Source organism: Loxodonta africana, chromosome 5 (genome assembly GCF_030014295.1).
Source record: "Loxodonta africana isolate mLoxAfr1 chromosome 5, mLoxAfr1.hap2, whole genome shotgun sequence".
In the NCBI taxonomy this organism is placed as follows: Eukaryota; Metazoa; Chordata; class Mammalia; order Proboscidea; family Elephantidae; genus Loxodonta; species Loxodonta africana.
Genome location: NC_087346.1, coordinates 2,334,239 through 2,361,074, shown reverse-complemented (window position 1 = coordinate 2,361,074; position 26,836 = coordinate 2,334,239). Strand labels below are relative to the sequence as shown.

The 26,836-nt window shown below is 42.7% G+C and overlaps 1 protein-coding gene across 2 annotated transcripts in view; it reads left to right on the top strand.

Annotated features, from left to right (window-relative positions):
* The first annotated feature begins 7,992 nt into the window (after positions 1-7,992).
* The window catches only part of NOCT (nocturnin), a 42,350-nt gene continuing 23,506 nt past the window's right edge, over positions 7,993-26,836 (top strand). Inside the window, exon 1 of one of the 2 annotated variants that reach the window (XM_003410371.4) lies at positions 7,993-8,197. In XM_003410371.4, coding sequence (XP_003410419.1) covers positions 8,008-8,197 — 190 coding nt within the window. In that variant the 5' untranslated portion in view covers positions 7,993-8,007. Of the gene's footprint in view, positions 8,198-8,288; positions 21,865-26,836 lie in introns of those variants that run through there. The other variant, XM_064285318.1, reaches the window with a different exon arrangement.

Genomic DNA, 26,836 nt, shown 5'->3' with positions numbered 1-26,836 from the left:
CAGTGAATGGAAAATTTGTTGGACCAATGAAAACCCTCGTGTCATTACTGAAACCTGTACCAGTGATTGTTAAGAAACACAACTCAAAATGTAGGATCAGTTTCTAGGCAATCTGTGAAAAGGTGAAGCTTTCAATGATTTTGCCCATTTTCAATGTTAATATATACTGAGTCTGTAACATTCGGGCAGACATGACTCCAGCAGCATGCTTGTCTGTTTTCCCATTCTTGCCTATTCTGCAATATTCCTCCGACTCGGGCAGACATGGCTGTGGCAGCACGCTTGTCTGTTTTCCCACTTTTGTCTGTTCTGTAATATTGCCTTGGATTTGGGCAGACATTTGCTCTGGCAACATGCGTGTCCAAGTCAAAATACGCCAAATAAAACTTTCTTATTGCTTTACTAAACTTTTTGATTTTTTTTCCCTACAACACCTCCAGGAAATAGTAAACACCAAGAAGTACTCAGCTGTGAAAACAGAAACCACCTACCTTACTGTCTCCATTAACATGAGTTTATGATTCCATTATTTTCATTAACATAGCTGGACTATTCCTGGAAACACTTATTTAGGCAAATGCTTTATTGTTCATTACAAGAACTCCGAAAGACTCATCAGCTCTTTAATAGAAAGCATCAACAGTATACCTATCAAGACTCTTTGGACCTCTGGCCTAACAATCTTCACCTTGCTGTTTCTATCATTTCTAAATTATTATGTTCCATTGAAAGGCCTGCCTTAAACCAAACTACAAAATCTCAATAAAATCAATCCTTCCTTCTTTGAGACACTCCCCTCAACCCCCTACAGTACTCTTTCTCTGCTGGGTTTGCTAATTCACTGTAACAGCTCTCAGAGCTCACAGGCTATAATTACGGTTGTATGGTTTATTTGGGTAAAAGAATACAACTCAGGATCAAAATTAAGAAAAGGTACACGGGCAAGATCTGGACCTCCCCAAAGCAGAGAGCATGTTCTTCCCTTCATCAACCAGGGCACCCTCAGCCAGGACAGCTCTCAGAGCAGAAAAGCTCCCTGAGACCCCAGATTCCAGGGCTTTTATCAGCCAATCCATGTGCTCCTTGTCCATTACCTAGTGGCCTCCCTAGATAGGTCAAAAAAAAAAAAAAAAAAAAAAACACCCAACCAAAGGCACTGCCATTAAGTAGATTATGACTCATAGTAGAACTGCCCCATAGTGTTTCCAAGGAGCAGCTGGTGGACTTCAACTCCCGACGTTTTGACTAGCAGCAGCTGTTAACTCCTGTGCCACCAAGGCTCCTAGTTAGGCCTAACAAATCCTCAAGGGTTAAAGGCCAAATAAGGGACTTCATTTCACCACAGGAAACATTCATAACTGTATCGAAGAGCAAACTGGAGTCTCTATTAAAATTAAAGAGCTTTACTGGAGAAATAGAGCGACCCAGATTGGGCAGCACTTGATGAGGCTTCACAAAAGTACTCCTGGGAAAGGAATTTTTCATAGAGTTTAAGTACAGAAAATTCAGGAACTTTGAAGGAAAAATTTCTGATTGGTTGACTTTTTTTTTTAAAAAATCATGCTTTAAAAGACAAAAGACAATTACAAGATCCCTTAAGCACTGTTTTGTTAATCATAAAGTTTGAGTCAATTAACATCTATGGATATTTTGGAGGACAGCTTGAGTAAGTGTTCTTCCTGGGACCAAGCTGTGAGAGGAAGGGAGGGGAGGGGAGCCTCAGGCTTTCTAAGGTATTCTGGCTTTCTGACTTTAGAGTGGTAAATACTAAAAATGGAGTTCAGCCTACATCTTTGAAGGAAGACTCTCCTTATGCAAAGCATCTAGATTTTGGGATTTCCTTTATAACTGTTACATTCAAAGCTTTCTGTTCCTTTACTTCTAAGTTCCTGGCTCTCCTTCTCTTCTAAGTTCCTGGCTCTCCTTTTCTTCCTCTTCTGTAAACTCCTTAAACGTAGGTGTTTCACAGGGTTTTCATTCTTAATATTTTTCCTATCTTACTCAAAAAACATTTGTGTGTGATCCCATTATCTACGGCTTCAACTATAGAACTCCCAAGTCTTTGGCCCTGACCCTGCTATGAACTCCAGGTCCCTAGGTTCAGTTGCCTACAAAGTGTCTCCACCTGGATTTTCCAAGGGCCTATCGCACTGATATGTTCAAAACTGAATTCAGTATCTTCCCTGAGAGTGGCATCTTCACCTGTTTCCCATATTTGGTACTATTATCCACCAGTCACTCAAGTTATCCCTAGACTCTATCCTCTCCCCTCTTGTCCCCTGTCTTAGTTACCTAATGCTTCTGTAACAAAAGAGGACACACGTGGGAGGGTTTAAAGAACAGAAATTTGTTTTCTCATGGTTTAGGAGGCTAACGTTGGAATTCAGGTTGTGGCTCTAGGGGAGGTCCTTCTTTGTCTATTTCCATTCTAGTAGCTGCCAGCAGTCCTTAGCACTCCTGGGCTTATAAATACCATCTGCTGTGTACCTGTCTGTCTTCTTATGGCATCTTCCCCCTGTGTGTATCTCTGTATTTATTTTGTTCTTTTTATAACTCAGAAATGATTAGGTTTAGGACGCACCATTCTCTGCTATGACCTAAATAACATAATGAAAGAAAACCTTTATTTCCAAACAGGGTCATATTTACAGGCAAAGGGGCTAGGATTTCAACACATATTTTGGGGGGACACATCCCTAGATTCAATCTCGCAATCCTATGGCCTCCTTCATAACTCTTAAATGTGTGTCCTGCCCACTGGTTAATAAACCGCATCCAATTTATTTGTTTGGGTGGTGGCATTGAGGAAGATGAGGGTGTGCGTCAGAATCACCTGATTAGTATTCTTTTTGAATAGGTATATATGCCCTGTCCCTACTCCGGAGATTCTGACCCAGTAAGTGTTCTTCCTCACCTGCACTGCTCTTGATTCTATCCCCAGTCTCCAATCTATCTTCCACATTGCTGACAGAATGATCTTTCAAAAAACGCACACCTGCTACAGCAACCTATCTATTTAGTCTTCAGAATCATCAGGATAAAGCTCAAACTCCTTTTAAAACCCTTAGGCTTTGGTCCTTGCCCACAGCTTCCACCTCATCTCTTGTCACTACCTTATGGGCACCCTACACTTATGCTTTATCAAAGTATGGTACCTGATGTTCCTGGAACATGCATCCTTTCCTCACTTTGCTGTTCTTTTCTCTGTGAATGTCCTCTCTGATCCCTTTGCTTGATCTTCTTCAAAAACCTCTTCTGACTTCTTCAGGAAATTAGGTATTTCCTCTTCTGTGTTTCCATGATGCCTTGTTCATATCATGATTCTGTATTTATTATCAGATAATTATTTGTGTTTATACAATGTCTCACACACTAAACTCTAAACAGACTTTGTTCAATTCATCTTTGTATGTCCTAACATAGACCCTGGCACATGATGTGTATTCAATAAAAGTCTACCAAATGATTTTTTTTTTAATGTACTTTAGTTGAAGGTTTACAGAGCAATCTAGTTTCTCATTAAACTGTTAGTACACATATTGTTTTATGACATTGGTTAACAACCCCACGACATGTCAACACTCTCCCTTCTCAACCTTGGGTTCCCTATTACCAGCTTTCCTGTTCCCTCCTGCTTTCTAGTCCTTGCACCTGGGCTGGTGTGCCCTTTTAGTGTCGTTTTGTTTTATGGGCCTGTCCAATCTTTGGCTGAAGGGTGAACCACAGGAGTGACTTCGTTACTGAACGGAAAGGGTGTCCAAGGGTCATACTTTCAGGGTTTCTCCAGTCTCTGTCAAGCCAGCAAGTCTGGTCTTTCTTTTTGAGCTGGAATTTTGTTCTACATTTTTCTCCAGCTCTGTCTGGGACCCTCTATTGTGATCCCTGTCAGAGTAGTCAGTGGTGGTAGCCAGGCACCATCTAGTTGTACTGGACTCAGTCTGGTGGAGGCCATGGTAGATGTGGTCCATTAGTCCTTTGGACTAATCCTTCCCTTGTATCTTTAGTTGTCTTCATTCTTTCTTAGTCCCGAAGGAGTGAGACCAGTGTAGTATCCTAGATGGCCATTCACAGGCTTTTAAGACCCCAGATGCTACTTACCAAAGTAGAACGTAGAATATTTTCCTTATAAACTGTTATGCCAATTGAGCTAGATGTTCTCTGAGACCATGGTCTCCACAGCCCTCAGCCCAGTAATTCTGTCCCTTAGGGAGTTTGGATGTATTTATGGAGCTTCCGTGACTTTGTCTTGTACAAGTTGTGCTGGCTTCTCTAGTATTGTTTACTGTCTTGCCCTTTGCCAAAGTTATCGCCTAACTATTGTCTATTCGGTGTTTCTCCATCTCCACCCCCCCCGCCCCCTTAACCATCAAAGATTGTTTCTTTTTTGTGTGTAAACCTTTTCATGAGTTTTTACAGTAGTGGTCTCATATAATATTTGTCCTTTTGTGATTGACTTATTTCACTCAGCATAATTTCCTCCAGATCCATACATGTTATGTTTCATAGATTCATCTTTGTTCTTTATTGTTGTGTAATATTCCATTGTGTGCATGTACCACAGTCTGATTATCCATTTATCTGTTGATGGGCATCTAGGTTGTTTCCATCTTTTTGCTATTGTGAACAATGCTGCAATGAACATGGGTCTGCATATGCCTTATTTGTGTGATGGCTCTTATTTTTCTAGGATATATGCCTACAAGTGGGATTGCTGGATCATACGGTATTTCTATTTCTACCTTTCTAAGGAAATGCCATATCGTTTTCCAAAATGGTTGTATCATTTTGCGTTCTCACCAGCAGTGTATAAGAATTGCGATCTCCCCGCAGCCTCTCCAACATTTGGTACTTCCTGTTTTTTTGATTTGTGCTCCAACATTTGTTATTTCCTGTTGTTTTTATTAGTACCAGTGATGCTGGGGTGAAATGGTATCTCATTGTGATTTGGATTTGCATTTCTCTAATGGCTAGTGATCGCATTTTCTCATGTGTCTGTTGGCCTCTTGAATGCCTTCTTTGGTCAAACGTCTGTTCCCAAATGAATATTTGAAGCAAGTTTTAATTTATATTTTTCTGACGGCTTAAAGTATACAGTGTGTCATGGATTGAATTATGTCTCCCAAAAATGTGAATCAACTTGGCTGGGCCATAGTTCCCAGTATTGTGTGGTTGTCTGTCATTTTTCATCTCATGTAATTATCCCATGTGTTGTAAATTCTAAGCTCTATGATGTTAATGAGGCAGGATTAGAGGCAGTTATGGTAATGAGGCAGGATTAGAGGCAGTTATGGTAATGAGGCAGGACTCAATCCACAGGATTAGGTTATATCTTGAGTCAATCCCTTTTGAGATATAAAAGAGAGAATTGAGCAGAAAGAGAGGGACCTCATACCACTCAAAAGCATGGGAATGCAGCTTATCCTTTGGACCTGGGGTGCCAGTGCTGAGAAGCTCCTCGACCAGGGGAAGAGTGACGACAAGGTCCTTTCTCCAGGACCAATAGAGAGATAAAGCCTTCCTCTGGAGCTGGCATCTTGAATTCCACCTTCTAGCTTCCTAGACTGTGAGAGAATAAATTTCTCTTTGTTAAAGCCATCCACTTGCAGTATTTATATTATAGCAGCTCTAGAAAACTAAGACACAGTGTTTAATACATAACAAAAACAACACTACTGACCAATTTTCAGGATAGCATGTTCTCTGAATTCCTTTTTATAATGACAGTTTTTATTTGAACAGTACCTTTACTTTTTCAAAGAATTTTCCCCCCATCATTTTATTATAAATGTTTCCAAACACACAGAAAAGAAAAAGAATTGTAAATGAACACTCATATACCCACCACCTAGCTTCTACAATCAACAATTTGCTATGTTTGCAAAGCACTTTTTATGGACTAATTTTATTATCAGTTTTTATTTCACCTAATGACTAAGGTATGATTCTATTTGTTTTATAGATAAGGAAACTGAAATTAAGATGGTTTGATGACTTGCCAATGAGATGTCTCACATGAGTTGAGATCAGCATGTGCCAGCTGACTCATCCACACCCTCTGGGTGCTAGATATATAACTTAGGTCTGAAAAACATTTTGAATATCCTTGGTGATAAATAGCTTCCAATTTCACAAGGCAGAGAATCAAGGAAATCACGGGAAAACCAACAGAAAACATTTCTAAGTCAAAGAGCTATTCTTTCTGTGAACTCAAGCACTCTGTGGATTCTGTGACTAACTCACACATCATTCAGAGAGGAATTCAGTCTTAGGTTTCACTCCGCCTCACCCCACTTCCATTCCTAGTTGGTCATCATTTCCTGCCCTATCTATCTGAGGTTTCTCTTTTAGACATTTTTTCCCCAGTAGCATCAATTTGATGTAGGTCCAGAATCTCACCTCACCTGGTCTCCTGTCTGCTACCTTTTCATGTGCCAGAGGAATATGGTATCCAATTAAACCCAGACCAAATCCACTGCCATGGAATGGATTCCAACTCTTAGCAACCCTATAGGACACCGTAGAACTGCCCCATAGAGTTGGCAAGGATCACCTGGTGGATTCCAACTGCCAACCTTTTTGGTTAGCGGCCATAGCACTTAACCACTACACTACCAGGGTTTCCTAATTAAAGCACCAAAAAAAAAAAAAAAAACAAAAAAAAAACCCAGTGCCATTGAGTCGATTCGGATTCATAGCAACCCTATAGGACTAGCGTTTCCAAGGAGCGCCTGGCAGATTCAAACTGCCGACCCTTTGGTTAGCAGCCGTAGCACTTAACCACTATGCCACCAGTTTCCAATTAAAGCACAGTCCTTACCATATCCCTTCCTGTCTCACAGATCATCAAGAGTCCACCAGTGCCTGCCACAGTAAGTCCGATATATATTAAGTGCCTACCTTCCACAATATAACCTATCGAAGCATCTCTCACTCCCTGGCTTCCATCCTACCTAACAAACGGGAGTCGTTTTCACAAACACACCAAGCGTTTTTCTGCTTATTTCCTTTTTTTCATGTATAACCCCCCTCGCCACCCGCATTCCACATGCGTGAATTCTAGACCTCAATCAACATATTGATCACCGCCCAACTTCGCCCAGAAAACCTTTCTCCATCCCCTCCCCTTCACCACAGTAACCTTTATCACCAACTTGATGGCACCTTGTTACACAGATTTTACTCTGCCTTGTGGCGCTTTATGGTTTGATTTGTCTTGCACCTCTGTCCCCTTTGCCTGAGTGTTAGTCCCTTGTGTTAGTCACCGTTGCCCTCGCACACAGCCGGTGTTTTAACGTATTTACTTTCGTTTAATACAATCACACCCCGGCAGAACGGTCGGCGGCGAACGCCCTTTGCTGCAGCCACACGCACACGCACACGCACACGCACACGCACACGCACACGCACACGCACACGCACACGCACACGCACACAAGCCCTATCCCACTCGGACACACACTTGTCCCCCGGGCCACAGCTGTGCAGCGGCCTCGGACTTCCAGTCTGTGGGCGCTTCCATTTCAGCCGGCGGAGGGGAGGCCTATTTCTTAAAACCACTCCAGCAAACACTAGTTACTTTAAATGTCCGACAGACGCCATCCTACGTAGTAGTTCAGACCCTTTCTTTGCGAACAGTATTGCCCCACGTCTACAACCCCAATCTGGTGGGCCGGGTCCGGCCCCACCATCACCGCTTCCCCTCCCTCTTGGCAGCGCCCGCTCTGTCGGCGCGGCGCCGGCTGCTTACTCTCCCGCTCCCGCTCGCCGGCGGCAAGTAGTGTCGCCGCGGCTGCCGCTGCCCCTGCGTCTCCTCACGGGACTTCCTCCACAGGCCTGGGCCGAGCGAGAGGGAGCCCGGCGAGGGGGAGCCCGGCGAGGCGGCGCCCGGCGAGGCGGAGCGCCCACCCCGCTGCACGGCCTGAGGGTCAGCTCGCCCTCCGGCCTCGGCCGGGCTCCGCTCCTCCGGCGCGCGACGAGCCGCGGCTGTGGGGGGCTGCGGTGCCCGGCATGTATCGGAGCCCGCGGCGGCTCGGCTCGGCTCTGCTGCGGAGGGACGCGCCCGGCCTGCGCCGCCTGCCCGCCCCCGGCCCGCGCCGCCCGTCGCCCCCGCCGGCGGCCGTCCCCCGGCCCGAGTCCCCCCGGCTCCTGGCGGCGGCCGCGGCGGCCTCCGGCGCCGCGAGCTCGTCTTTCCGAGCAGGTGAGTGCGCGGCGGGTCCGGGCGGAGAAGGCCGCGGGAGCGGGGCCGCCGCCGGAGACGGCGCGGAATGAATGGCGAGCCCGGGGCCTGGGCGGGGGAGGGCGCACTGGCCGGGAAGCGGGGCCTGCCTTCCCGAGCAGTGCTCACGTCGTCTCCCTTTTCCTCTTCGCGTCTCCCTTTTCCTCTTCGCGTCTCCCTTTTCCTCTTCGCGTCTCCCTTTTCCTCTTCGCGTCTCCCTTTTCCTCTTCGCGTCTCCCTTTTCCTCTTCGCGTCTCCCTTTTCCTCTTCGCGTCTCCCTTTTCCTCTTCGCGTCTCCCTTTTCCTCTTCGCGTCTCCCTTTTCCTCTTCGCGTCTCCCTTTTCCTCTTCGCGTCTCCCTTTTCCTCGTGCCCTCCCTTGCCTGGGGCTCGCATCACGCAAGGTAAGAACCGGGACACTGTGTTTAGGTTCCCGTTTGATTCTTGGATGCCGAACTTTCAGCAGCTCTCGCTCCTACAACAACGTTAAATACCCCTTTTCCAAGGCCGCAAATTGTATGTGTTGGCTATATTTTTTATTATGCTATTTGTGGAGAATTTTATGCAAAAAATGGCACTTAGTTGATGCTGTGGCTTGCATGGCCTAGATGGTCTTTCTTAAGTCGTGTTAACAAGGTATTTGAACGTATTGATTGGTTTTCCGTTTATTTGGAGCCTTCCACTCTTAATACTTCTGTCATTCTTTGTCCTGTATGCCTGGGTCAAGATTTTGTGAAGGTGGATGCTTTCTGTTTGCCAAGAGCCAGTTTTATACATCATGAAACCCTGGACTTGGCCTCTTTGGCACCTTAGTTTCTGCCTGAGGACACATTACAGTGGCCACAAATTAAATAGAAATTAATCATGCTTTTTTTAAAATTGAGAAAGGGGGTTTTGCTTTCAAAGCTGACAGTTACAACAGTAAGAAAGCAGATTTTGCTTGCCTTCAAATTGATGTTTCTGTTGAAGACATCTGTATAACCGTACAGATTATAACGACATTTTCAGCAGAAAGTTCTTAATTAATTTAAGAACACCAAATTGAGCAGTAGGAAGAATATATAAAGATGCATTGTGGCTCGCTTTAATTGACAAAAGTGATCATCCAAAATCTGATTGAAGCCAAAACTAAATTCTATTCAGATTATTGGTCGATGTTTAGGCCAGGATATACTTTCAAAATTAGGGTGTTAATCTGGTTACTGGAGACTCTGAACTCTTAAATTCTTATTAAAAACCCATTGCCGTCGAGTCGATTTGGACTCAGCCACCTTACAGGACAGAGTAGGACTGCCCCACAGGGTTCCAGGGAGCACTTGGTGCGTTTGAACGGCCGGCTGACCTTTCGTTTAGCAGCCAGAGCTCTTCACCACCACACCAGCAGGGCTTCCATTGTTCTTATTAGGAGTGACTCTGACAGTCATAGATTTTTTTTCCCTCAGCTCTGTAGGAATTTGGCACATTTGTGAAATAACTGTTAGAATGAGTCCCACCTCATAACTGTTAGTGTGGATTTTATTTATTTTTTGCTGGAAATTTTCAAGTGAAATGTGATTTTTAAGGTGAGAGAAAAGTAAAACCAGTTGGTATCTTCTCCTGTATTGGCTCACATCATAAATCCCTTCAAAGCCCCTCAAAGATGGGGTTAATCAGCAGGTAAGTCTTGGGAAAACAGATAGCTTAGTCTCCGTGACACAGATACAGACAGCTGTGCTGTTAGCTGAGCAGTAAATGCTCAAGTCAGAACATCTGGAATGTTAAGCTTTTGACATAGGGAAGTTCTGATAAAGTTTTTTTAAAAGTTCTCTGAAATCCTCTAGTTTTACAGATAAAGAAAGTGAACGATTTTATGGTGCTTAAACTACTGTAGACAATTACAATGAAGTCTGGGCAGTTTTCCTGTTTGCTGCACTTTAGCTTCAGCAACTGTTGGAAGAAACATATGTGAAGGCATCCCCCCCAAAAAACCAACCCACTGCCGTCGAGTCGATTCCGACTCATAGCAACCCTATAGGACAGAGTAGAACTGCCCCATAGAGTTTCCAAGGAGCACCTGGCGGACTTGAACTGGCGACCTCTTGGTTAGCAGCTGTAGCCCTTAACCACTACACCCCCAGGGTTCATGCATTCATTGCTTAATCACTCATACATTCAAGGTGTTTAGACAGAGTGTCTCACACATTGTGGGCGCTTTACTTTAGAGGAAGTAAATGGACATGAGCTCTACTCTGCCCTTAAGGAGCTTACTGCCCAGTAGAGAAAGAGATTTGCACAAAGAAATGACTGTTCAATGAAATGGAAACACCTTTTATTCTTTTGTAGTTAACGGTTTGCAAATGGCACCAGACACAGGAGTGCAGAAAGTCCCTTTCGGCAATGCTAATCCTCTTAGGCTTAAAGAGTAGTTGGCAGCTGAGCTGGGCCTTGAAACATGGTTAGGACTGACAGATTAATATAGAGCGTTTTGTTTGAGAAAAAGCACAAGTGGAAGGGGGAAGGCAGAGGTGTGGATGAGCAAGGGTGAGAGGAGAGGTAGGATCAGCATTGGGGGCTTTTTAAAAACGCAAGTTCTTGGATCCTGCCTTACTCATTGCCATCAAGTCCGATCCAACTCATAGCGACCCTACAGGACAGAGTAGAGCTGCCCCATGGGGTTTCCAAGGAGCGGCTGGTGGATTCAAATTGCTGACCTTTTGGTTAGCAGCCATAGCTCTTAACTACTGCACCACTAGGGCTCCAGCGTCCTACCATAGACCTTATTGAATCTGAACCCTGATGGTGGGCCCCACATTCCCAAGCAAAATAACAACAAAACTCTCCAGATTTTCCTATGCCACAGAGTTTGGACATCTGGCCCCCACATGTGAGAGGGGCCTTGAAGAAGCTAAAAGCTACTCTTCCCTCCAGAGTCTTTTTTGGGGATGGGGAGAAGTAATGAACCCCAACACCTTGCCTCCTTTGATAATCACTTAAGAGTTCCTAACTTATGTCTCCTTGGCAACAGAGGTTACCGGGAAGACGAGTATAGCTCCTTAAGAGCCATCAAATCAATGGTTGTTAGAATTTGAGGGGGACCTTGGAGATGATCTCATTGACTGTTTTGGTACCTTTCCTCAAGCAAGGATAAAACCCAAAAAAAAAAAAAAAAAACCCCCAGTGCCATCGAGTCGATTCCAACTCATAGCGATTCTATAGGACAAAGTAGAACTGCCCCCATAGAGTTTCCAGGGAGCACCTGACGGATTCGTACTGCCGACCCTTTGGTTAGCACTTAACCACTACGCCACCATAAAGAGGCAGCAGTTGCCACGCTCCTGGATGAAATGGTAGCTGGAGGTCATCCGTGGGCTTATAAATGCCGTCCTCCGGATCCCTCCTCAGATAATGAAGAGCTGGCTGAACTACTGTTCTCCACTCTTGGAACATGCTGCTTTTTTTCCTTGGTACAGTATTAAAGGCAAATACCAGCTCATTTGAGGAGGCGGCTTTATTTCGGATGTCTCTGTTTTCTTAACTATGTGAGTAAGCTGCTTATGAGAAGGAAGAAATGGTAAAGCTTGTAATTACCAGGCTTCTACAGAATAAATTGCTTTGCTTGTGAGAAAACTAAGGTGTCGTCTGCCTGTAGCATTCAGTGGTAAGCACAGTGAACTAACTGGGAGCTTTTGAGTTAATAACCAGGTCTCCAGAACCACATTCAACACACTTATATATGAACATTTGCAAACCATTGGACCTTGCCTAATGTCTCTCAGCAACACTGAACTTTACCTAGGAAGAAAGCATAAATAAGATCAATTGATATCCGTTGATCTATGAGCTTTACTAAAGCCTTTAAATGTCAAATATTACATTGTGCCACAGGGGAATTGTGGCAGGAATTCAGAAGAAAGGGACATTCTTGTGGTTGGATTTGTTTGGAAAAGATGACTTTGAGTAGATGAAAGGAAGGCAGTTTGATGGGAGGGAACAGGGTGGGTGGGGCAGGGAGAGAAGACCACACAATGCCTGGAAGAAGATGGGGGTGTGGCACAGAGATAACACCTTCGGAAAAGGGCATTATGGCTCTTTGTGTGCTTCTGATGCCTCCCAGGAAACCCTGGTGGCTTAGTGGTTAAGTGCTGTGGCTGCTAACCAAAAGCCTGGCAGTTCAAATTTGCCAGGCTCTTCTTAGAAACCCTGTGGGCCATTTCTACTCTGTCCTGTAGGGTCACTATGAGTCAGAATTGACTCTATGGCAATGAGTTTTTTTGTTTGTTCAGTGCTCCCCAGAGTCATTAAAATGCAGATTTCTGGACTTTTAAAATACAGACCTACCTGAATCATTTCCTGAGGCGAAGCCTGCATAATTGTGTGATTAACAAGTGCCCCAGGTGATTCTTTCTGGAAAGCATTTTACAAGCCCCATTCTTTCCTTTCCAAAAGTACTTATCCCTGGCAAGTTTGAGAAACCCTGAAAAGACTCTGGAAGAGTGTTAAGTCCTCTAGGCTTGGGGCCTCAGGCAGTTCTAGAGATCCTTGAGCTAGACCATTTACCTCAGTGAAACCAGCCCTTAGGAGTGGAAAGGAATTAGAGTTAAGTATTTATGCCATTATGGAAACCCTGTAGTGGTTAAGTGGCACAGCTGCTGACCAAAGGGTCAGCCATTCGAATCCTCCAGGTGCTCCTTGGAAACTCTATGGGGCAGTTCTCTTCTGTCCTATAGGGTCGCTATGCGTCAGAATTGACTCGACAACACTGGGTTTTGTTTTGTTTTTTATTTATGCCATTATTATGCCCTGGGTAGTGCAAACAGTTAAATGCTGGGCTCAAACTCCCCAGAGGTGCCTCAGAAGAAAGGCCTGATCATCTACTTCTGGAAGGTCACAGCCATGAAAACCTACAGAGCACAGTTCTACTCTGAAACACATAGAAGGAAAAAAACACCTTGTTGCCGTCAGTTGATTCTGACTCATATTGACCCTACAGGACAGAGTAGAACTGCCCCATAGAGTTTCCAGGGAGCACCTGGTGGATTAGATCTGCCGACCTTTTGGTTAGCAGCAGCTGTAGCTTTTAACCACTATGCCACCAGGTTTTCCATAGGGTCACCATATATATGTGTGTGTGTGTGTGTGTATATATATAAGACATAGGTTTCTTTGATGTTTTTTAAGAGAAGTGAGATGTCTTGGAAGGAGACAGGAAAGTAGCCTCACAGCATCTGCGTTTGCTGTTAGGAGTCACTCCTGACTAATCAGCATTTATAAGGCCTTGATGGCCACTTAAAATGGTTATCATTCTTGAATAAATACTTAGAGATCTGCAGGATGATATTCATGGGTGTCTGGCCTCATGGTAGACCCACTTGAACTTTCGTGGACAGCAGCGAAGATATTTTGGATTTGTCCTCATCTTTAAAATGGGGGAACATCAGCCTTCCCACAGGAAGGACTTAAAAACATCAGTTGTCCCCTTGTTTCTACCTGGTTTCAAAGCAACACGCACACATACAGTTCCCCTGACATGTAGTGTCAGGGATGTGGGCAGGGTGCCCAGGAGAAAAAGGGCGAAAGAAAGTTATTACCATCTGTTTTGGATGTTAATATAAAGTACCTTTTTCTCCTTACGGTGTCCAAAAAAACACTTGGGCGCCACTTGTATCTTCTGAATTACAAGCTTTGTGAGTGAGGTCTGGGCATCTAGTGATTTTGGCATATAGCCAGGGTTGACACAACTTACTGACAACGCAAGTGGACAGCCAGTGGGGAAACTTGTTTTACTAAATGCTTGGAATCCTGTAATAAGTTTGTTACTAACGTGTTGATTCTCATGCCTCCAAAAATTAGAGACTGGTGTTGGGCTATGGGAGCCCTGGTGGCACAGTGGTTATCAGCTGCTAACCAAAAGGTGGGCAGTTCGAATCCACCAGCGCTCCTTGGAAACGGAATGGGCAGTTCTCTTCTGTCCCATAGGATCACTATGAGTCAGAATCAACTCGATGGCAGTGGGTTTGGGTTTAGGATTGGATTATAGGGCGCCCTGGTGGTGGAGTGGTTGAAGTGCTCAGCTGCCAACCAAAAGGTCGGCAGTTTAAACCCACCAGCAGCTCTGTAGGAGAAAGATGTGGTAGTTTGCTTCCGTAAAGATTACAGCCTTGGAAACCCCATGGGGCAGTTCTACTCTATCCTATAGGGTCACTATGAGTTGGAATCAACTCAATGGCAGCGGATTTTTTTTTTTTTAATTGCATTACACATGGTTTCTGGGTGGCACAAATGGTTTGTACTTGGCTATTAACCTAAAGGTGAGTGGTTCAAAGCCATCCAGCAGTGCCACAAAAGAAAGGCCTGGCTATCTGCTTCCATAAAGATTACAGCCAAGAAAACCCTATGGAGCAGTTCTACTCTGTAACACATGGCATTACCCTGAGTCAGAGTCAACCCGACAGCAACAGATATTGGATTATGGGGGGTTGTGCAGAAAGAAAAATACTAAAACCACTTTTATTCAGTCTTCAGAATTGGAGTAGTATGAGAAGTTCATCAAAATAAACACTTAAAAATTACAGCGCAACCAAAATTACATTATTTCTTGCTGTCTTCCTTTCCTACCCTTCTTTTCTATCCTCATCTCTTTGAGCTTCCGGTACTTGGGCAGGTTCATTTGCCAGTCTGCAAATACGCTCTCTCAATATCTTGTCCAATACAACCCCCCACCCCCCAAAAAACTAAACCCATTGCCATTGAGTCAATTCTGACTCACAAGGTACAGTAAATTACATTGTAGGTTCTAATAATACCTTGAATATAACACTTTTCATTTCCTTTTTGTGTTTTGTTTTCATGGGTGTTAACCATGATTGAGAGTTTGCTGAAGGAAGACGTTTGTCTTTCAAATCTTGTAGGTCAAATACATGTGCTGAGATGTAGTTCTAGAATTTTTCTTTCAGGTGGTTCATTCTTCTGAATTTTATTTGAAAATAATTTCATGGCTTGATATTTTTAAACTACATAAGTAACACATACCCAGTAATAAAATTTTTTTTCCTCAGAATGTTAAAAATCTTTGTGAGTACTAATTATCTCTAGAATCTTAGAGGGTTTCCTTACTGTTGGTATTCCAAAGTGTCAGCAGGAGAAATGCCTCAGCATCGCATGATCCCTTTCCTTGTAAAGATAGCGCAGGAAATTTTTCCATCATTTCTTGCATTATTTTATGTACTGGATTATCTCTTATTCTCATGTTCTTGAGTTCCTGTTAGATTGTTGCCCATACGGATTCATCCTCCATCTCTCTTCTCTCATGTTTTAATACCTTTATCTCTTCTGTAGTTCAGGAGATTGCCTGAACATTTATATTTTGCAGTCATTTTAAATTTCTGAACATTTTCTAGTTCTCTAATTGTTCCATTCCTCATAGAAGCCTATTCTTCTTTTGTGTCTACAATATTCTCTTGTATCCTGAGATACACAGAGGGTATGTATGCCTGTTTCTTCCTCAGGCCTCTTTGCGAAAGAGGAGAGCTGTTTCCATGGGAAGGTTGTGTGGCAAGTGGGCAGCCAGGATGCACTGTAGAATGTGTGAGAGGGGGCACAGGCTGGGGACCTCCACCTTTGCCAGTGTAAGGAAGGTTTCATTCTGTTCCTTAGTCTGCTTAGCCCCTCAACATGTCCTCCCCGCTCCCTTTTTTTTTTTTTTTTAAATATTGCTGACTCATTTAGAGGTTCAGAGTTAGCTCCTGATCTGGTCTGCTTCTCTTTCGGGTTCATTACCCTCAGGAGCCTTTCCAAGGCATGTCATCTACTTTTCTTTGACGCAATTCCCTGGTTCTATCTAGAAGGCAAAACCACCTGTGCCAGCATTTTTCTGTGTTGGAGGCGGGGCAGGGTATAACTAGTACAGCAGTTTCATATTCCAGTCTTCAATCAATTACCCTGGCAATTGCTCCTCAGCCTCTCCTGCTGTTTGTATTTGCTGACTCTGGGCCTGGAGTTTCTTCAAGGCACCCTTGGGAAGAACCATGTTTACTGTTGGTGGTCCTACATTTTCTTCCACTCTGATTTCCCTGGTAATTCAAACCTGTCTGTTTCTGTCTTCTTGGAGTTCCTCCAAATTTTTGGCCTTTTCTTGTTTCCAATGTTATTGTTTCATTCTTTTGACATTTTTTTGAATTTGTGTACTTTATTTCTAAAAGATCTTAGGAAGGAGAGACAGTAAATGTATGTCTGACTTCACTGTCTTGATCTAGAACCAACATGCTCAGTGACCTATTGATTGCATGCAGTAGATCAATTCCCCTTTAAAAATGAGTTGTTGGATAATAAAGGGCATTTGTACAAAGCCAACAGCCAACATCACCCTAAATGGAGAGAGCCTGAAAACTTTCCCATTGAGATTGGGAACCAGACAAGGATGCCCTGTATCACACTCTTATTCAACATTGTGCTGGAAGTCCTAGCCAGAGAAATTAGGCTAGGTAAAGAAATAAAGGGCATCCAGATTGGCAAGGAAGAAGTCAAAGTATCTCTATTTGCAGATGACATGATCTTAAACACAGAAAACCCTAAGGAATCCTCCAGAAAACTACTGAAACTAATAGAAGAGTTCAGTAGAGCATTGGGATACAAGATAAACATACAAAAATCATTTGGATTCCTCTACGCCAACAAAAAGAACATCGAAGGAGGAAATCACCAAATCAATGCCATTTACAGTAGCCCCCAAGAAGATAAAATACTTAGGAATAAATCTTACCGGAGATGTAAAAGCCTTATACAAAGAAAACTCCAGTACACTTCTGCAAGAAACCAAAAGAGACTTACATAAGTGGAAGGACATACCTTGCTCATGGATAGGAAGACTTAACATTATAAAAATGTCTATTCTGCCAAAAAGTGATCTATACATTTAATGCAATTCCGATGCAAATCACAAGGACATTCTTTAATGAGATGCAGAAACAAATCACCTATTTCATATGGAAGGGAAAGAGGCCCCGGATAAATAGGGCATTACTGAAAAAGGAGAACAAGGTGAAAGGCCTTACTTTACCTGATTTCAGAACGTATTATACCACCACAGTAGTCAAAACAGCCAGTACTGGTACAACAACAGATACATGGACCGATGGAACAGAATTGAGAATCCAGACATAAATCCATCCACATATGAGCAGTTGATATTTGACAAAGGCCCCAAAACAGTTAAATGGGGGAAAGACAGTCTTTTTAACAAATGGTGCTGACATAACTGGATATCCATTTGCAAAAAAATGAAACAAGACCGATACCTCACTCCATGGCCAAAAACGAACTCAAAATGGATCAAAGACCTAAGTATAAAATCTAAAATGTTAAAGATCATGGAAGAAAAAATAGGGACAATGTTAGGAGCCCTAATACATGGCATAAACACTATAGAAAACATTATAAAGAACGTAGAAGACAAACTAGATAACTGGGAGCTCCTAAAAATCAAACACTTATGCTCATCCAAAGACTTCTCCAAAAGAGTAAAAAGACTACCTACAGACTGGGAAAAAGTTTTTAGCTATGACATTTCTGATCAGCGCCTGATCTCTAAAATCTACATGATACTGCAAAAACTCAATTGCAAAAAGACAAATAACCCAACTAAAAAATGGGCCAAAGATATGAATAGATGCTTCACTAAATAAGACATTCAGGTAGCTAACAGATACATGAGGAAATGTGCACGATCATTAGCCATTAGAGAAATGCAGATCAAAACTACAATGAGATTTCATCTCACTCCAACAAGGCTGGCATTAATCCAAAAAACACAAAAGAATAAATGTTGGAGAGGCTGTGGAGAGATTGGAACACTTCTGTACTGCTGATGGGAATGTCAAATGGTACAACCACTTTGGAAATCGATTTGGTGCTTTCTTGAAAAGTTAGAAATAGAACTACCATACGATCCAGCAATCCCGCTCCTTGGAATATATCCCAGAGAAGTAAGAGCCTTTACTTGAACAGATATATGCACACCCATGTTTATTGCAGCACTGTTTACAATAGGAAAAAGATGGAAGCAACCAAGGTGCCCATCAACGGATGAATGGATAAATAAATTATGGTATATTCACACAATGGAGTACTAAAAACCCTACGCATAGATAAAGAACAGTAAGGAATCTGTGAAACATTTCATAACATGGAGGAACCTGGAAGAGATTATGCTGAGTGAAATTAGTCAGTTGCAAAAGGACAAATATTGTATAAGACCACTATTATAAGAACTTGAGAAATAGTTTAAACTGAGAAGAAAACATTCTTTTGTGGTTATGAGAGGGCGGGGAGGGAGAGGGGTATTCACTAATTAGATAGTAGATAAGAACCACTTTAGGTAAAGGGAAAGAGCACACAATACAGGGGAGGTCAGCACAACTGGACTAAACCAAAAGCAAAGAAGTTTCGTGAATAAACTGAATGCTTCGAAGGCCAGCGTAGCAGGGGCAGGTGCCTGGGGACCATGGTTTCAGGGGACATCTAAGTCAATTGGCATAATAAGATCTATTAAAACATTCTGCATCCCACTTTGTAAAGTGGTGTCTGGGGTCTTAAACGCTAGCAAGCAGCCATCTAAGATGCATCAATTGGTCTCAACCCACCTAGATCAAAGGAGAATGAAGAACACCAAGGACACGAGGCAATTACGAGCCCAAGAGACAGAAAGGGCCATATGAACCAGCAACTACCTCATCATGAGACCAAAAGAACTAGATGGTGCCCAGCTACAACCGATGACTGCCCTGACAGGGAACACAACAGAGAACCCCTGAGGGAGCAGGAGAGCAGTGGGATGCAGACCCCAAATTCTCATAAGACCAGACTTTTAATGGTCTGACTGAGACTGGAAGGACCCCGGTGGTCATGGCTCCCAGACCTTCTTTTGCCCCAGGACAGGAACCATTCCCAAAGCCAACTCTTCAGACAGGAATTGGACTGGACAGTGGGTTGGAGAGGGATGCTGGTGAGGAGTGAGCTTCTTGGATCAGGTGGACACTTGAGACTGTGTTGGCATCTCCTGCCTGGAGGGGAGATGAGAGGGTGGAGGGGGTTAGAAGCTGGCGAAAAGGACACGAAAATAGAGAGTGGAGGGAAAGAGCAGGCTGTCTCATTAGGGGGAGAGTAATTGGGAATATGTACCAAGGTGTATACGGGTTTTTGTGTGAGAGACTGACTTGATTTGTAAACTTTCACTTAAAGTACAGTAAGAACTGTTTAAAAATATATATATCGTTCATGGGTAGCAGAAACCGTTTGCACTCAACTGCTAAAGACTGGTGTTTTGAACATACCAGCAGTGCTATAGAAAGAAGGGCTGGTGATCTACTTCTGTAAGGATTACAACGAAGAAAACCCTGTGGAACAGTTCTACTGTATAACAAAAAGGGTTGCCATCAATTAGAATTGACTCAATGGCAACAGTTTTGGTTTCTTTTTTTTTTCTCCCCATAAAATATTATTGCTCTTTAGATTTTCTTCCCCCCAGCCCTTTAAAAACGTAAAAGCCATTCTCAGTTCACAGGCGTCACAAACACAGGCAGCAAGCCAGATTTGACTCACAGGCCATAGTTTGCAGACTCCTGATGTGGAGAGAAGAACCTAGTAGTGTCAGTGAAATACTTCCTTTAGCTTCTACCATTCCATTCATTACTGCAAAAATGGGCCTTTTTTTTTTTTATTGTGCTTTAAGTGAAAGTTTACAGTTCAAGTTAGTTTCTCATACAAAAATTTATATACACATTGTTATGTGACCCTAGTTGCTTTCCCTCTAATGTGACAGCACACTCCTCCTCTCCACCCTGTATTTCCTGTGTCCACTCATCCAGCTCCTGCTCCCTTCTGCCTTCTCATCTTGCCTCCGGACATGAGCTGCTCACTTAGTCTCATGTGTCTACTTAAGCTAAGAAGCACACTCCTCACCAGTATTATTTTATGTCTTATAGTCTAGTCTAATCTTTGTCTGAAGACTTGGCTTTGGGAATGGTTTTAGTTTTGGGCTAACAGAGTCCGGGGGCCCTGTCCTCTGGGGTCCCTCCAGTCTCAGTCAGACCATTAAGTCTTGTCTTTTTACTAGAATTTGAGTTCTGCATCCCACTTTTCTCCTGCTCCATCAGAGACTCTCTACTCTGTTCCATGTCAGGGCAGGCATTGGTGATAGCTGGGTACCACCATCTAGTTCTTCCAGTCTCAGGCTGATGGAGTCTCTGGGTTATGTGGCCCTTTCTGTCTCTTGGGCTAATATTTTCCTTATGTCTTTGGTGTTCTTCATTCTCCTTTGCTCCAGGCGGGTTGAGACCAATTGATGTATCTTAGATTGCCACTTGCTAGCTTTTAAGATGCCAGATGCCACTCACCAAAGTGGGATGCAGAACATTTTCTTAATAAACTTTGTTATGCCAGTTGACCTAGATGTTCCCTGAAACCATGGTCCCCCAGACCCCTGCCCCTGCTACTCAGTCCCTCGAAGTGTTTGGTTATATTCAGGAAACTTCTTAGCTTTTGGTTTAGTCCAGTTGTGCTGACCTCCCCTACATTGTGTGTTGTCCTTCCCTTCACCTAAGACGGGCCATTTTCTTGAGTAACCCAGAAATGCTAGTGATGGGTACGTGAAGTGACATAGACCCATGTGTGTGCATAGAGTATCCTCCAGTTTTTTTTAATTGTGTTTTAGGCGACAATTCATAGTGCAAATTAATTTTTCATTCAAAAATAGTATCCACAGATAGCTTTGTGACATTGTTGCAATTTCCACAATGTGTCAGTGCTCTGCCGCTTTCCTCTTCCACCCTGGGTTCTCCATGTCCATTGGTCCAGTTTTCCTGTCCCTCCCTGCCTTCTCAACTTTGCTTTTGGGCAGGCATTGCCCCTTTGGTCTGTTATACTTGATTGAACTAAGAAAGAAGCACGTTCCTCACATGTGTTACTGTTTGTTTTATCTTTGGCTAAAAGGCAGACTTCTGGAGTGGCTTCAGTTCTGAGTTAGCAGGGTGCTGGGAGGACATAGTCTCGGGGGTGAAGTATCCTCCAATTTGGTTGATCTTTGTGCAGGTGACGTTTGGCACACATTTTATTAATGTCTTAGTGGGAAGCAAATTTAGTTTCTGCTTTTTCACAGTTCACTTCAGAGCATTGTACTAAAAAAGCCTGACTTGTAGAAATGACTGGCCCACCAGCTAACAATTGAGCTTATATTGTGGAGAGATGTCTTTTTCCATAGAAATATTTTCTAGATGAATTCGGCATGACTAAAGGTACGACTCAGCTTTGCCTGGAAAACCCTTTGGCATTCTTGTCGAGTCTGCAACTGCTGCATCATAAAGAAAGGTCATTGGATTGTCAGGCTGTGTCTAGGTGCTTGTATTTTTAGACACGTTAGTTCGAGAGTCCTTCCCTTCACTTAATATCTCTGTTAATGTCATGCGGATCATGACACTGCTTTGTACACTTTGTTCTTTGCCAGCGTGTGTGCCTTGATGGTGGTGACGTTGACAAATGGAGGGAGGTGGAACTTGACCTCTGTTTATTCCTGGCACTAAGAATGAGCTGCTGTGTGTGCCTTTGGCAGGCTCCATCCCAGCTGTGGTGACTCGGTTGCAGCACTGTGGGAAATGCTGATGAGCAGGAGTCCAAGGTTCAGGTAACTCTGCAGAACCAAATCGTCTTACTTAGTAGTTGTGCGATCCTGAGAAAACTATTTAATCTCTTAACCTCAGTACCAGAGTCGGCAGAAATGGTGAATACAGTACCTTCTTCAGCAAATTGTTGGAAAGAGTAAATGAAAATACCCGGAAGTAGCATGACATATGGTAGGCTGTCTGTTAATAGCCCTCTCCTCAAACCCAACAAGTGAATTTCATGAGGTTTAACAGAATAGCTGACATTTAACTGATAGCTTTTAAATAAATCCTCACAGCAACCCAGTGGCACAGTTATCACCAAATGAAAAAAGCTGAGGCACGGAAAGGTTAAATTGTCCAGGATCATTTTAGTAAAAGGTGGAGTCACGATTTGAAATCAGCCAGCCTGACTCCAGAGTTCATGTGTTTTGACTCAACTGAACTGTTGCCTGCTCATACAGAGCAAAGCTGAGGCTTCAGCCACGAAGCATTCATATACTAACGTACTCTGTTGCTATGTACTCCAGGCCTGCCTGTGGCATTTAGTCAGAAGAGCTCCTTAAACAGGTTTGAAGACTGGTCACTGACTGAAGTATGGACCCTCACCAGAAAGTAGTATCTTCCTAAATTGGCACTTAAAACCCAATTTCTAGGACCCAGGAGTGAATGTATTATTATTCCAGATTCATACTAATGCACAGAATTTGAAGGTGTCCACATGCGTTTACCAGGTGGACCTTCAGTGGACTTGTAGCACTGTTTGAGTTTTGGTGTTCTAGCTAGCGGGGTGCATACTCACAGAGAGGACCCTGATCACAGCCTGACGAAATTCCAAAAAGACAGAGTTGCATTTAATAGTGACTCTGGACATTTAAACTTCTGAACCTCTGTCCTCATCATTGGTGTTAATAATAGCTGACTCACCTGCTTCGAGGGGTTCTTGCAAGGATAACAGGAAGTACTCTACCAGTGCAAGGCAGTTCCTTCGTCTGTGTGACAGGATTCCTTGGCACATCGCTGTCACTTGCCACCTCTTATTAACATTTTTAAAACATTGGGCTGGATACCAGGAAAGTGGTGGACAAGGTAGAAGCAAACCCCGCCCTCATGGAGCTTCCAGTCTAATGGGTAAAGGATAGGAATTGTAGTTCAGATATCCGAGGGCAACCTAAGCAAGAGAAGCCGACCAAAAAAAAAAACAAAACCCAAACCCCTTGCTGTTGCGTCAATGTCAGCTCATAGTGAGCCTATAGGACAGAATAGAACTGCCCCATAGGGTTTCCAAGGAGTGCCTGGTGAATTTGAACTGCCGACCTTTTGGTTAGCAGCCATAACTCTTAACCACTTCGCCACCAGGGTTTCCATGTAAGAGAAGCAGACCAGGTGTAAGGAAAAGAGAGCAGTTGGCTTGATGAAAGAAGAGGAGGCTACAGCTGTATGTGACACCCTGTAGGCTCGGGGGCTAAGAATCTTTGCTGGTTCCTTCAGTAAGTCTTAAACATGTACCCCGTATCCTCCGTCCTGGGCTACCAAGCAGTTTTACCTTGATGGGTATCTTATGGGCGTTTTCACTCACTTATCTTGAAGGTGGGCACACTTATGCAGGAACTTCTCTAAGAAACCTTATGAAAATTAGCTGTTTTGTCTTGTCTAAACTTTGAGGTGATTCAATTCATGGCCAGTAGATGGCAGCATTGGATAGATGTTTCAGTGAAGCGTTCCTGTGACGTTGTTTGTCGTTTTTTGTGTACTTTTTTCCCTTAAGGTTTTCTTGGGCCCAAGGTTGATGAGCTCCCCCAGTTTCCCAGGTGTGTATCCAAGACAATTGTGGCTTTTGTTCATTCTTTGGTTTTTAATTGTTGTTTTTGCTGAGCCACCGTTTGAAGAGACTAAGGTCTAATTGTGAGAGAAATTACTCAGACTCTGAATGGTTTGGACAAAGCCCAGGACAAGCAGTTGCTGGGTAACTAGAGAAACAGTATGTGAAGAGAGGTGTCTTTTGTGACTTCTGAGTGATATTAGGACTGTTGGGAATGTGAGGCACAGTCAGTTTGGGTCTCACTGTTGAGGTTCTCATCGAATGTTGTAATTATTGATGGCAAGGTGTTTCATTAAACCCTGGTCATTTTCTTCTAATGGTCAGCACACTTAGGAGCTTGTATCTGCCTGTCGATCTATTTTTAAGAAGTATGTATTAATGGGAAGTGTTGGGGGCAGCATGTGTTCTAATATTTTAGTGATTGGCCCACTTCTCTCTTGCTTTGTTTTTTAGGAAAGGAAAAAACAAAACAAACAGAAAAACCCATTGTCATCTAGTTGATTCTGAATCATAGCGACCGTATAAGACAGAGTAGAACTGCTCCATAGGGTTTCCAAGGAGCAGCTGGTGGATTCAAACTGCCGACCTTTTAGTTAGGAGCCTAGTTCTTAACCACTGTGTCACCAGGGCTCCAAGGGGTGAAGGGAAACGAAATTCCAGGAGAATGTGCACGCCTGCTGAGATTTTTATACTACAGTATTTCAGGAATTTAAATAATCTGAATTCTGGAGCCAATCCTTACAGGCGGTTATAAGAGTAAGATGAATCATTACTCCTCTAAAGTAAAATAAGGTTCAAGGAATGAAGACTTCCTGTTCTGAATGTGTATGGAAGTATGTGGATGGAATTAATAAATGGCCGGAAATGGGGGTGCTGCTGCTAAATGAATAGCCATGCATAAGAAATAAAGCTATAAATTATATATCATGTATATCACATTTAGAATGAGGGCTGATACTTTTTTCTAGTGAAATGGCTGAAGAAAATGAATTCAGGGTAAAAAAAAAAAAAGAGTACATACAGAGTCAAATAAAAAATGCTCACCTCCAAACAAATATAAAACTGGACCTAGAATCCAGTATGAGTGCCAAATAAAGTTCAACAGAGGTTTTGCCAAGATTTAGTTCTTTTCAGTTTCTTTCCACAGGGATGAATTGTTTGTGCTGTCTAGCCTCAGGAAATAGGCTTTGAATATTGAGTTATTCTACTTGAAGATCTTTTTGAAGTTCGTTATAGCAACCTTTATTAAGGTATATAACTAAGGTATATAACCTGTATAGAAAGAATTGAAAGCTTGGGATCCGACATATATTTATGTGTGGAAGCAATTGTTTTGAAATAAATTTATTTTTAAAAATGAGTGAGAAACAATGAGAATTGTTACCAAATTATTCCCTCATGTTTAAAATGGGGATAATAAATAGTTACCTCCCAGAATTGTGATGAAATTTAATTGAGAATGCAATTAAAGCGAGCAGATTTTGTGATTGGTGAATATTAAGTACATAATAGTCATTAGCTATCATTGTTATCCTTCAGGTGGGAGGGAGAGAAACGTGCCCTGTAATATAATCTTCAACCTTATTTTGTTGTCAAATTTAAATAAATACACTTTCTACGTTGCAGTCTTTAGCAAGTCTAAGCCATGTATCACCAGAAAGTTTTGGAAAACATACCCTTCAGAATGACGCACATGTAAGTGCATATGTTCTTGGGACTAGAAGTAAAAAAGAAAAACCGAAGATGGGAGAAGTGAGTTGGGGACTTTTCCAAATCCCTTAGGACTTGATTCAGTGACAGGACTTTATGAGAAGAGTATTTTTGAAGTATAGAAAATCCAGTTTGGATGTTAGGAAGATAAGCACAGAGGTAACAGATTACCCGTGACTTTGGAGGTAGTTTTAGTCCCTGGAGCAGCGTGGAGACAGCCTTACTGTCTAGAAAAGAGCATCGGTCTCCAAGCTTTTTTGGTCGTATATTCTATCACTTAAAAAAAGAAAAAAAATTAGATATGTGCTGTGTATGTGTATGAACTGTATACATGTCTACTTTCAATCTCTATATTAAACATTTCATTTCAGCGTTTGCAGATAAAAGATAGAAGTTCTCGTTTTCTTTCCAGGGGATCGATTGGTGTCTGCTGGGATGGAACCACCCACACTGAGAAGATGGTTGCTGCAGAATAGAAGTTCTCAGACTCTTTATTCTCAGAATCCCTTTTGTTGTTGTTTTTAATTGCCATCGATTCGATTCTGACTCACGCATTCTTTAAAAATATTGAAGGCCCCAGAGAACTTTTGTTTATATGGATGATATCAGAAAATAAAACTTGAGAAAAATTTTAAATGGTTATCAATTTATTTCATAATAATGAACTCATTAATGTTAATAAGTAACATTTTTAAGGAAAAATAACTATATTTTCCAAAACAAGAAGAATTTAGTGAAAAGAGTTGCATTGTTTTATATTTTTGGAAATCTCTTAAAACCCTGCTTAGTAGGAGGAGATAACTGCATTCTCATTTCCGCTTCTGCGTTGAGCCCGTTGTGATGGGTAGTTTGGGTTGAAGTATATGAAGAAAATTCAGTCTGTGTTATTGAAAGAATATATTAGTACCCTTTTTGGATATTGTAGTATTTGTGGTAGCTTCTTAAAGGTTGATGGTTGGCAGCCACGTGGACTCTGAAGCCGTATCTACGAACTTTTGCTATCCTCTTGCATTAAAATGCGTTGATGTGTCTGGTACTTTGAGTGCAGCTTTCACCCACTGTGATTTTGTAATACCAGCATTGGTCATTTGGAAAATAGTGGTTCACCGGGTCACCCAGGTCTTCCAAATGTTATACGGTATCAGAAAACAACAGTTGATACGAGCACCATGTTCGTCAGACAAGTCATTAAGTATTGAGAACCTGTCACGCTCACCATGGCAAATACAAGTTTTCACTTGAAAATTTTTGTCATTGACTCAAATACTCTCAATAGTTTTCCTTTTAGGTGACAGGCTCACTTCAGACATTTTAGATAAAATGTCTGCCTAATATCCATATATAGTCAACCAGAAGGTAAAAACGATGTCCATGAAAAGAGGGGCCGGTTCACCTTGTAGTGCAGGCAGTCGCACAAGTGCTTTTCTTCAAGACATCGGATTTTGGTCTGCAGCAGCGGTGCT